Here is a 13,008-nt window from a genome sequence, read left to right as displayed (position 1 = left end):
GGGTCTATAAAATTCACAGCACTGTTGGTAATGGTTTACCACTCACGCTCACTAGTTACACTACATTATATGAAGGCATATTATGCAGCTTAAAGAATGAGGAAACTACTCTGGTGATGACATGATCTCAAAGATGTACTAAGTCAAAGTAAGGTACAAGACAATGGTTACAAATGTACTTCCTCTGCTATAGAACGGGGGAGGGGGAGAAATAAGATTATAGCATATATAAGTAATTCTAATTGCATGAGGAAATTATGGAAAGGTAAAATTACTAACAGTGATTATTATGGCATGCATGTACGTATATGGAGGAGGAAGGGCAAAAACTGGATGGAGGGCAGGAGTGGGAGGGAGGAAGACCCCATTTTAAATATAAATTAAAAAATACTCATACTTTTGAACCATATGAATAGATTTCTTATTTAAACATTCTACAACAAGCCTTAACAGGGCATAATTTTTACATGCAGATATCTCTTCACAATTTAAATTAGCCAGAAACCTTAGAAGTTCCTTTCTTTTCTCTCCACAAAAACTCTTCGATCCTGTGAACACTCACTGGATAGCTTCAGTTCATGATCCAGTACTATAAACTGATGCCTTCTTAGCAAATGTATAAATATGCATCAAATACCACTTGCTTCATGATACTGTATATAGAATCCTGAAGATTCCACCAAAACTACTAGAACTGGTAAGTGAATTCAGTAGTCACAAGATACAAAATTAATATACAGGAATTTGTTGCATTTCTATACACTAATGAAGTAGCAAAAAGAGAAATTAAGAAAATCCCATTTATAACTGTACTAAAAAGAATAAAATATCTAGAAATAAACTTAACCAAGGAGGTGAAAGATCTATACTCTGCAAACTATAAAACATGGATGAAAGAAACTGAAGACAACACAAAACACATGGAAAGTTAATTCCATTCTCGTGGATTGGCAGATCCAATACTGTTAAAATGTCCACACTACCCAAAGCAATCTAAAGATTTAATGCAATCCCTATCAAAATACCAACAGCATTTTCACAGAACTAGAATAATACTAACATTTGCATGGAACAACAGAAAACTCCAAATAGTCAAACCAATCACGAGAAAGAACAAAACTGGAGGTATCACAATTCCAGATCTCAAAATATACTACAAAGCTGTAGTCAGAACAGTATGATACTGGCACATAGATAGACACATAGATCAATGGAACAGAATAAAGAACTAGAAATAAACCCATACTTATATGGTCAATTGATTCTACAAAAAAAAAAAAGGCAAGAATATTCAACGGGGAAAAGACAGTCTCTTCAACAAATGGTGCTAGAAAACTGGACCACTTTCTCAAGCCATAGATAAAAATAAACTCAAATTGGATTAAAGACCTAAATGTGAGACCTGAAACCTAAGAATCCTAGAAGAGAGCACAGGCAGTAATTTTTTTTGGCAACAGCTGTAGCAACGTTTTTCATCTAGAAAAATGTCTCCTCAGGCAAGGAAAACAAAAACAAAAACAAAACCCCTACTTGTTTCCTGAAGTAAATCCACAATTCACAGATATTTCTAGCTTTCTGTGCCAGGCACTGTTCTGAGCATGCTCTTCATCTTCACAATGTCCTGTGAAGTAGGCATTAATACCTCACTTTACATACAAAGACACTGATGCACACAAAGGCCCAAAGTCAAGTATCTAGTAATGGTAAATTTGGGCTCCAGTGTATGGATTTAACCATTCTGTGATGCCCCCTGCTATGTTCTTAACATAAAAAAACTGATGTCCAAGTGTGCTAGGTATCATACATGGCATATAAAAAGTGAGAAATATTTTGTTGAAATCCAATTTGCACCTTAATAGGTGTATGTATGTTTGAGAGAACACTTAATAGTTTCTTTTGTATTACATTCTTAATTCTGTGTTACATGATTAGCTAGTTCATATAATCTAGAAATCAACAGCTCTTACCACTTTGGATACAGAGGAATAAACACATCATCTTCTATTGCTTTCTTCATTCTCACAACAACGGATTTAAGTAAATCCTATTATATAAAAATTTAAAAGCATCAGTGATGGCCAAAGGTAGAAGTCTATTTACCATTTTAAAAGTATAGTACAAATTTGTACACACAAAATCAGGTGTTAAAATAACTATCAATTAGGTACAAGAGAACTTTATTCACCCATGCTGGTGCATGTAGCTGTAGCTAGTGCATTCTCATTGCTATATAGCATATTCTGTCACATGAATACTAATGATGGGACCTTCAGGTGGTTTCCAGTTTGGGGGCTATATTACACACAATATTGTATAAAAGTTCTTATACGTGTCTTTTAATATACACAGGCCTACATTTCTAATGGATATACACACAAGAATGTAATTGCTGGAATTTAGTTTATGTCTATACATTCACCTTTGCACATAATGCCAAATTGTTTTCTGAAGCAGTGATATCCCATTTACATTTCCACCAGACATGTATAAGAAATCCTGCCTCCCTACACCTTTACTAATATGTGGTATCCTTTTATTTTTTAATGTTTACAATTCCTGGGGTATACAGTCATACTTTATTGATATTCCTGTTGAGTAATGTGATGATGAGCATCCACTCATATTAAGATTTATTTATTTCAGAAAGAATTTATTTCAGAGAGAGCGAGCGTGTATGTGGGTGGGGGGAGGGACAGAGGAAGAGGGAGAGGAGCAGACTCCCCGCTGAGCATGGAGCCTGAGATCATGACCTGAGCCAAAATCAAGAGTTGGATGCTCAACCGACTGAGCCAGCAGGGGATCTGAGTATCCACTCATATTCTTGTCATTTGGATATGCCATTTTGCTAAGTACCTAATTAAAAGCTGCTTGTATATGTATTTTTTAAAAATCAGATTCTCTTTCTTACTGATTTGTAGAAGTCTTTTATACACTTTAGCTATGGGTCCTCTGTTGGTTTATCAATGTCCTTTGATGTAGTAGTAAATTCACTTTGGCACATTCATTTTAATGTTTGTGAATCAAAAATTGGGAACAACTGGGCGCCTGGGTGGCTCAGTCATTAAGCGTCTGCCTTTGGCTTAGATCATGATCCCAGGGTCCTGGGATCGAGCCCTACATCGGGCTCCCTGCTCCGTGGGAAGCCTGCTTCTCCCTCTCCCACTCCCCCTGCTTGTGTTCCCTCTCTCTCTGTGTCTCTCTGTCAAATACATAAAATCTTAAAAAAAAAAAAAATTGGGAACAACCAAAATATTTGATCACCGAGTGTTTTTAAGATATCATGTTATATAATCCATTGCAAGAAACTATCACTTAGGTAAAGTTTATAAAGACTGTAGTAACACACAAAATTAAATAATGAGATAATGTTAAACGGAAAGAAGTAGGATACAAATGTACATGTCCACTAGGATTATAACTTTGAAGTAAAAGGCTGGATAAAAATATCCTACAACGGTATCAAGTCCTTGTACGAGGATGAAAAGATAAGGGGAATTTAAATTTTTCATGTATTACCAAAATTTCTATAATATTATTCTTATTCTTAAAAAGGAATCCATATTTGAAAATAAAAATGCCACAAAACACACTAGAATAGTTTTCAAGTCGGTGACAATGGGCATAGCACAAATTAAGCTCTCAAAAAGCCCATACTGGCCAAATCACTCATGAATGTAGAATTCAACCAAATGTATTTTTTTTCCACAAAAAGTATATCTAACTGAAGTCCTGTTTCTTCTTCCACTTAAATATCGAGGACATATTTCTCCAGTGGCCACATACCACTATTTAATGTTAAAAACAAAAAATTCAATTTTTTTTTACCCCATCTCTAAAATATTTTGAATTATTTTAAAAGAATAAAGATCATTTTTCTAGGCATTATCTCCACAAAGTAGTATCTGAACTTATAGAGATTACTGAGTTTGTGTTTGTACTAGACAGGCAGTTATGTTTTGATTTTTTTCTAATTAAATTACATTATTGTAATTGAATGCTAGCCTTGACAAGTATTTCCATATCGTTTAAATTTTTGTTTCTTAAAAACAGTTCTCTAAGAAAATGCTATAAAGGACATTATTGAGTCAAATGATGGAAGTGGAATATGGATGGTAAACTAAGTATCATGAAGTTTACTGAAAATGGTAAGTGTCCCATGGTTATGTAACAGACTATCTTTATTCTGAGCAAATATGCAATTTACTCTCAAAGTGTTCAGGAGAAACAAATTGTTATATATACAATGGGACAGCAGCTAATAAGGCAAAATGGGGCAAAATATTAATGACAGGTGAATCTGGGTAAATGGCCTATGAGTATGCTATTTTTATTCATGAGAGTTTTCTCTAAGTTTGACATTATTTCCAAATATTTGTTTAAAACAAATTCATATATTTTATAACTCTGAGCTCATTAACTTTTTCAAGTTTTCAAATACATTATTTGGTGTGGGGGAAAAAAAAAGTTCTCCAAACAGTAAAGTTTTCTCACATACACACACACAGACACACACACACACTATACATTCTTTAAAATAGCATTGAAAAGACTCTTAGAAGCTTTAGCTAGTAGTTTTTACACTGCTCTGTATATCCACGGAGATAATCCTGGGTGGCTTGGGCAGATGTTGAGGCCCTCAAGGGAGAGTGAGGGGAGGTGCTGACTATAGCAGAGCAGCTTTGCTTTTGTGTGTTTGTGTACAGGCGTGTGTTAAGATTTTATGTGAAAAAAGTTCTGTAGATAGAAGAAATTTGAAAACTAGCAATCTAAATACTTGATAACATTTTCACATTTCCACTAACTGGTCAATCAACTTATGCTTAAAAACATGTAGTGATAGGGAATCATGATCTCCTGAGGCCGCCCATAACTTTGGGCCGTTATTAACTATTAGATTTCAGTTAACAATGAGAAACAAACTTTTGTATACCTTCCACTCCTTGGTCCTAATTTACTTCTTAAGATCATACAGAACAAAACTAATCTCCCTTCCACATGACAATTCTTCAGATTCTAAGACTGGTATTTCACTTTTCTATAGTTTCTCTTTCCCACACCATCTTAGACACGTTCCATTTAATATACTTACACCCAGAATTAAATGCAACATACCCAGGGAAGTCTTACCTGTGAGCAGAGCACATATTAACATTTTTATTCAAAATAGCACACACCCAGTAGAAAGAACTCCCCATAGTCTATTACTCAAGTGACACTACTGACTCATATTGGGTTTACTGTTGATTATACCCTTCTCTGGCTTACCAATGCTGCTTCAAGGCCGTTTCTTTCATTTTTGCAGTTGAATGTTTGAATACAGGGGTAGGACATAATATATATTCCTTTTACACCATATATTTTGAGAGTTAGTCCATTTTCTCAGTATTTGGAATCCTTTTGGATACTATTCTACTATCCCTAAATCTATGCAGAATTCCTAGCTTTGTGCCATTGACAAATTTTATTAGCATGCATTTTACGTCTTCATCCAGTTCAATACTGAACATGGCAAATACTGAGAAGGTATCTAATACTAAACGACTCCCCGCAAAGGCAGCCATATCCCTCTCGGTCCAGTATTCTGTAGCTACACTCTACCAGTTTCTTGTACCTAACTGTACCACTGCTAAGCTTATCTTTCCTCATTTAATTCACAGGAACAATCATAACATACTTAAATACACTACCTACTCTACCTGCACAGTATCTTAGTCATCAGTGAAAGTAACTGAGATAATATGGGAGAATTTGCTTCAATAAGCAATCACCTGTATCCTATCAGCAACAGATTATTGTAACTGCTACTTTCTTTTTGTGTTCATAGTCTATCTCTGTAATAATCTATTTTAGAATCTTAACAAGAATCAAAACTATTCTCAACCACGCATTAGCTTATAGATTCATTTGCTTCTCACTTCGAAAACAAGAACTACGCTGAGTCCATTCTTCTAGAACCTTTTTCATTCTCTTCAATTTCTTACACATCGCTGAAAAAAACACAGTGATCTCACTGGCAAGGCAAACTGTCTTAGTAACCAGGAACACTATGTAGTTCAGTGATTCTTACGTAGGAGTGACTGCGCCACGCCCAGGGAATATTTTATAATGTCTGGAGATATTTTTGGTTTTCAAGACTAGGGAGCACTACTGGCATCTAGTGGTCAGAGGCCAGGGAAGCTGCTAAGCATACCATGGTGCACAGGACTTAACACAACAAATAATTATCTGCTCCAAATGTCAAGACTGTTGAAGCTGAAAAATCCTGATGTAGTCCAGTCTCCTACTAATTACACAAAGAACCCATTTGAAATTTCCGCACTTATTGTGGGAGGGCTTCCAGAATAAAAATTACTGGTATAAAAACTTCATGAGTGAATCTGTAACACTTTTGAAAATTTTAGTTACTACAAATTACGAAGTGCCGGGTCTACCACTTTAGTACGCAAGTGACCTTTTACAAGGGACGTGGCCCTCTGGGCCCCAGCTTCTTCGTCTGTGAAAATGCAATTAAAGTCAATACATTTCACAAGGTTGTGATGATCAAATGAGACAATGTGAAAATGTCTAATAAACAGTAAAACACTATACATATTTAGGTTACAATTACATAGTCCCATATAGAGAGCAAATGTCAGATTCCGTATCTACTTCCTTGTGGCTCTTATCTACTAATCCTGGTTCTATGCTCTGTAACAACACAGAATAAACCCATTCCTTCTTCAAATGTAGAATCTTCATGTATATATTCTTCTAAGTTAAATATCTCTAATTTCTGCAATGATTTTCAAGTTATAGGTCTTTATTCTGTTGGAGGAAGGTGAAGAATGCCCTCTTCCCCATCACAGTTGCTATATGTTCAAATCCTTTACTTTCCATTAGGTCTCAGCTCAAATGCCACCTTGAACATTTCACAGTATTTTATCTGGGCTGCTCAGGTGGTGGGGGGTGCGGGAAGGTGGGGAGGCAATGTGGTCAGTGACATGAGCTTAGGCTTTAAAATAAGATTAAGGTTCAAATCCTAGTTCTAATTCAAGGTATTACTATGAACAAATTTCTGAGACTCAGTCTCTTCATCTGTAAAATGAAGCTATCACCCATTTTTTAATAGAGCTGCTAGAACTAAGATGACATTGGAACAAAACCTAACAGAGTACCAAGTACTTAGCAGGAATTAAATAAGTGTTCCTTGTCTTCCCCGACCTCTCACTTCCTATTTTAAATAACATTTTTTTTTCCTTTTTAATGTAGGCTTCACACCTAGCATGGAGCCCAGTGTGGGTCTTGAACTCATGACCCTGAGGTGAAGACCTGAGCGGAGATCAAGAGTTGGAGCTTAACTGACTGAGCCACCCAGGCGCCCCTTAAATAACAATTTATCTACATCTTATTTCCTTTTAGATTACATGCTTCTTGAAGATGGAATCATGCTGGTTTCCCTCTTCTCCCTCTTACTTCTTATAGCTTCCCTCCTTCGTAATTCCTAGTGCTAAAATTTAATGGTGTTGGGAATATGAATGCGACACGCCTCCTCACTTCTCAACCACCTTGCTTATCCAGAAGCTCTCCAGACCATCAATCTCTCTCAATTTCCTTAAAGGTCAACATATAATTGGTTTACTGATTTAACTGTATGAATATATGACATTCTCATCAACAAACAGAATGATAAAAAACAGTACCACAATAAAAGTAAGATTTAAACTCTCACCAAAGCCTCTAAAAGGTCTCTCCTTATGTCTTATGTTGAATAAAAATTCTAAATCATGGTAAGATGAAAATCTATCCTATTGAACTTTTTTTAAGGATTTTTTTTTTTTTAATTTTAAGTATAATCTATACCCCAATGTGGGGCCTGAATTCATGACCCCAAGATCAAGACTTACATGCTCTACTGACTGAGCCAGCCAGGTGCCCCATATTCACTGAACTTTGAATCCTTAAAGAGATTGCTGCTTTTAACTTTGGCAGATTACAAATAACTAGTTCATATAATGAACGTTAACCTAATTTTAAAAATCATTGTTAAAGCAAAGCTACACTACTAGATTTTTGCCAAAAGAAAATAATTTTTTCCTCTTAGAAGAAACCAATTTGCACAATGCATTTATGCCTGTTCATCTCTGCAGGGCCAATGTATATTCACAAACCTGAAAAATGGCTGGCTGGACCATGAGAACAAAAACCAGACCACTGAACAGAGAGGAATAAACTAATAAAAATAATAATCTGGGTCTTATTACATGTATGTGTCTCCTACAATTAATAATGACTGTCATCCCTGTTAGAGTGTTCATAAACATAAAGATATATTCTTTCATCTTATTATTCTAAAGAAGAAATGGTCAATCCTAGTTTCTATAAATCAGAAGTAAATCTATTTTTTCCCAAATTGTTTTTTGGTAATTACTTCTTTTGCATCTTCTGGAAACAAAGATTTAGAACAAAAGTACATTAACCTATAAATAAATCAAGAAGTTTATTAACTCTAGAAATTATTACCTGTTTGCCTTTACTAACTTCATTTGCACAAGTGGAAAGTTCTTCAAGAATCACTCTGCAGTGTGTTATTAAACTTGTTGTCTGTGAGGTCGACAAGGGATCCCAAATGAATTCTACAAAGTCTGAAACAAAAGTTTCAGTAGTGTACAATTTATTTACTAGATTGCTTTGCTTTTCACGTATAAACAACTGAGGCCCTTAGCAAAGACTTCCATCCTGTGCGATTTAAAATCCATGCCAATCTTTACCATTATGTATTTGCACACATCCTCAATTTCCTTGTCCTTTTTGGGCTCTGTTGAACTTGTCTAACTCAAACACAGCCCTAGTTAAATCCACTTGTCACCGAGTCTGTGCTCCAACCATATGGCTAAAACAGGGCTGGAAAAAAATACACTTTACATTTATCATGGTGAAACTCCAGTGAGCCCCTCATGCCGCCCAGCAATCAGATTTCCCTGGCCCACTCCCTCTCCCTCTCATCCAGGTGATCACTTCCTGTCCTTTTCTCCCTTCTTGCTTTCTCAGTTAATGGACTTGACTCTTCTAGACAACTATTTACCTTTTCTTTTCTCTTCCCTTGCTCTCACCCTCATGCTGATATTTCCTCAACTGATGAGAAAACAGAAGAAAAGTTCTATAAGCAACTACTGCAGAATCTACATACCTACCTACAACTACGCCCACATACTCGTCTTCCATTCTTATGGATGAAGCACCCAAGCTCCTCACTTTGTGCAAAAGGTCTCAACCCCTTTGGCTTACTGGAAGATCCTGTTCCCAGAATTCTGCCCTCTTAATTTTGGTATTGCCATCACTTCTACTGGATCTTTCCCATCAGCCTACAAACAATTATTCTCTTATACTGAAAATAATCCCTCCCTTGACCCTTCTTTCCCTCTAGTACTGCCTTATTTCTTTCCTTCACTTTACAACAAAATTCAAAAAACTGTTGAAACTATCTCTGATTTCTTTCCTATTAACTCTTGAATTCACTTCAATTAGGCCTTATCTCCAACCATTCTACCTACACTATTCTTACCATTGCAGATGATCTTCACATTGCAAAACCTAATGGCTGATTCTAGTCCCCATCTGATTTATCAGCAACAATTGGAACAGCTGATCATTCCCCTTACAAACATTTCTTTTCTTGGCATCCAGGATAGCATTCCTGGTTTCCCACCTATCTCTGTGGTCTCCTTTGCTGGCTGCCTGTCATCTCCTTGATTCATAAATGCTGGAGTACCTCAAGACTCGGGTCACTTACCTTCTCTTTCCTGTCTACATTTATACCCTTAGTATTTAAGGTCAGTTTTGTGGCTCTAAATGTCATTTATGTGCTGATAAATTCCAAATTTATGTCTGCTACTTGGCCCTCTCCTTTAGACTCATATATTCAACAACCTAGTTGACATCTCTACTTGGATGACAGGCATTGCAAACTCAACATTTGTCAAACTGAGCTCCTGATAACACCCCCTTTACCCTAACCATGCTCCTTTCAGTCTCTTTCACTTCAGGAAATGGCAACTCTGTCCTTCCAAATGCTCGGGCCCAAACCCACGCAGTCACTCTTGATTCCTCTCTCTCTTGCTCCACACAACCAGTCCATTAGAAAATTCTGTTAGGGCTATCTTTAAAGTGTATGCAGAATTCAACTTTTCAGCACTTCCACTTTTAACACCCTAGCCCAAGCCAGTATCATCTGTTGCTTGGATTACTGCAAAGACTTCCTAAGTGGTTTGCCTACAGTTCATTCTCAACACAGTAACCACAGTGATTCTGCTAAAATGTTAGGCAGACCAATTACTTCTCACTCTCTGACTTACAATAAAAAGTGAAGTCCTTACAAATGATTATAAGGATCCATATAATGTAGCCCCTGTCATTCTTTTTTTTTTTTTTTAAAGATTTTTATTTTGGAGAGAGAGAGAAAGAAAATCTTAAGCAGACTCCACACTGAGTGCAGAGCCCAATGAAAAGCTCAATCCCATGACCCTGATATTATATCTTGAGCTGAAACCAAGAGTAGGATGCTTAACTGACTGAACCACCCAGGTGCCTGAGCTCTTACCATCTTGTTAACCTCTTCCTGTTCTCTGCCCATCCTCACTCCACTATAGCTAAAATGGCCTATGTGCTGTTTTTCAAGCAAATCAGGCTGACTCCTGCCTTGCTGTTTCCACTGCATTGGATTCTGTATCCCCTGATATTCTTATGGCCCACTTCCTCCTTTCAGAATCTATTCAGTTGTGACCTTCTCAGGAAGGCCTTTTCTGGCCAATCTATTTTAAATTGCACTCCTCCTTGATAATCTGTATCCCTTTCTCTTACTTTTTCATCTCAGCCCTCATAACTAACATTTTCCAGATTTTATTTATTATCTGTCTTTTTCACAGAATGTAAGCTCCAGGAGGGAAGGGATTATTATTTTGTTCACTACTGTATATGCTGAGTCAACAAAAGTGCCTGACACAGGGTAGACCCTTGTAAAATACAAGTTAAATAATAGAAAAAATGAGATACGTTAAAAAAAAAAAACACAGTGATTTCTCAAGCATCTAGAAGGTTAGTTTTTTTTTTTTTAAGATTTTATTATTTGAAAGAGAGAGCATGAGAGAACACAAGCAGGGGGAGCGGCAGAGGGAGAGGGAGAAGCAGGCTCCCTGCTGAACAGGGAGCCCAATGCAGGGCTCAATCCCAGGACCCCAGGATCATGACCTGAGCTGAAGGCAGACGCTTAACGAACTGAGCCACCCAGGAGCCCCTAGGTTTTTAATAACCTTAGAAATATTTAGTCAACTAATACTGAGAGCCTACTATGTGCCTAGTGTTCAATACAAGAGACACAGCAATGAATAAGATTAGGTAGGTAGCTGCCTTTGAACAACTTTATCTAAGGGCAAATACATTTATATAAGCAATTATAATTCAGTGTGTTGGTGTTACTGTAAGTATGAGTTCAGAATGCTACAGGAACCCAGAGAGGTATGCATGAACCAGTTCCTAAAAGTGATGTCTATACTGAGTCCTGAAAGATGAAGGGGACTTAGCCAGGCGGAAGAGGTGGGGCTAGGAGGTTTGTCAAACGGATGGAACATAGAAGATACAAAGGCCTAGGAAGAATATAGCTGAAATGTGGGAATGAGGAAAAGAAGGAATAGAGCTTAGCAAGAGATGGGGCTGGAGAATTACTAAGCAGAGAGTGATTCTGAAAGGCCAAGAAAGCCATGTTAAAGAGTTTAGGCTTCATCCCAAGGGCAGTTAAGAATAATGAAAGGGTTTTAAAAGTGAGGTATGACAGAATCAGACTCCCATTTTAGACAAATTACTTTGGTTGTAGTATAGAAAATAGATTAGAAAATGGGAGAGAAAAGAAACCAAACAAACCCAAACCAGATGTGGCAATTGCTTATATAAGTGAGAAAGATGGAGTGAACAACTCGAAAATCCTGGTTTGAATACATGGGTAGATGGAGATGTCACTTTCTCGATAAGGAATATAAGAGGAGCAGATCTGCAGCAAAGATGGTAAGTATGATGTCACTTGTGGACTGCGAGGTGCCTGTTGGACATCCAAGTGGATGTACTTGGAAGGTACTTTGATAAGAGAGATCTGGACTTCCTCCGGTTCTTTTGGATTTAAAATTATGTAGAGCAGCACTACCCGAAGTAACTTTCTGAATGATGGAAAAAACACATTATAGCTCTACTATCTGATAGCCATGAGCTACATATATATGACTATTAAGTATTTAAAATGTCATTAGTGTGACTGAGCAACTGAATTTTAATTTTACTTAGTTGAAAATTTTAATAACCACATTTAGCTACTGGTTACCACACTGAACAACACAGATATAGATGGCACTAAAGGAGAGCATGAAATTACCCATGGGGATCATGAAGAGAACAAGAGGGTCCAGGATAGACCTGAGAATAAATATATAGTATTAATTTCTCATAATTCTACTTATTTGAGGGACTGTTTAAGTGATGTATTTGGAGTTTTTAGAAGAGTACTTAAATGAGGCATACATATTCTGTGCTATCATTAACAGAGCTGGGTAAAAGTAACTTTCTAATACAACCATGACTGTACTGCAAGACACACTGAGAAAAATAAAGTTTAATTAAACTGGTTAACAAGTAATACAAAGGTGGTTGCTTCACTTTTGAAGAGTTCTGTAGTCTTTGCTATCAGAATCTGTTCTCAAGGACATGGTCAATCAGATCCTTATCAAGTACAATTTCAAATGAAACAAGTCTTCAGACTGAAGCACAAACAAGCATCAATGATAAGTGCAGATGTCGGGAAGATGTAGTAAGGTTTTTTAAAGAAAGAAATGAAAAGAAACGGGGAGAAGTCAAGGGAAAGAAATCCTACTGTAGTAGGAATGAAAGTATGTCACTAATAAATGACTTAGGTGTTATAGAAGCAACACCAATGTCACAAATGCTAAAGGCTGAACAATACTAGCAGTCTGGTAGCCGATCACTTGTGCA

At 36.8% G+C, this 13,008-nt stretch overlaps 1 protein-coding gene across 6 annotated transcripts in view; it reads right to left on the bottom strand.

The window, feature by feature from the left end:
* GCFC2 (GC-rich sequence DNA-binding factor 2) overlaps window positions 1-13,008 on the bottom strand; it is a 47,655-nt gene that overhangs the window by 7,804 nt on the left and 26,843 nt on the right. For 4 of the 6 annotated variants that reach the window (XM_027622610.2, XM_027622613.2, XM_027622611.2 and 1 more), the window contains 2 exons: window positions 8,500-8,621; window positions 1,968-2,044 (listed from right to left, as the gene is read on the bottom strand). In XM_027622610.2, coding sequence (XP_027478411.2) covers window positions 1,968-2,044; window positions 8,500-8,621 — 199 coding nt within the window. The remainder of the gene's footprint in view (window positions 1-1,967; window positions 2,045-8,499; window positions 8,622-13,008) is intronic. The other 2 variants (XR_003524716.2, XR_003524717.2) reach the window with 2 other exon arrangements.

Source organism: Zalophus californianus, chromosome 8 (genome assembly GCF_009762305.2).
Source record: "Zalophus californianus isolate mZalCal1 chromosome 8, mZalCal1.pri.v2, whole genome shotgun sequence".
Classification (NCBI taxonomy): Eukaryota; Metazoa; Chordata; class Mammalia; order Carnivora; family Otariidae; genus Zalophus; species Zalophus californianus.
The sequence above is the reverse complement of the archived record's forward strand: the minus strand, read 5'-3'. Positions and strand labels throughout refer to the sequence as shown.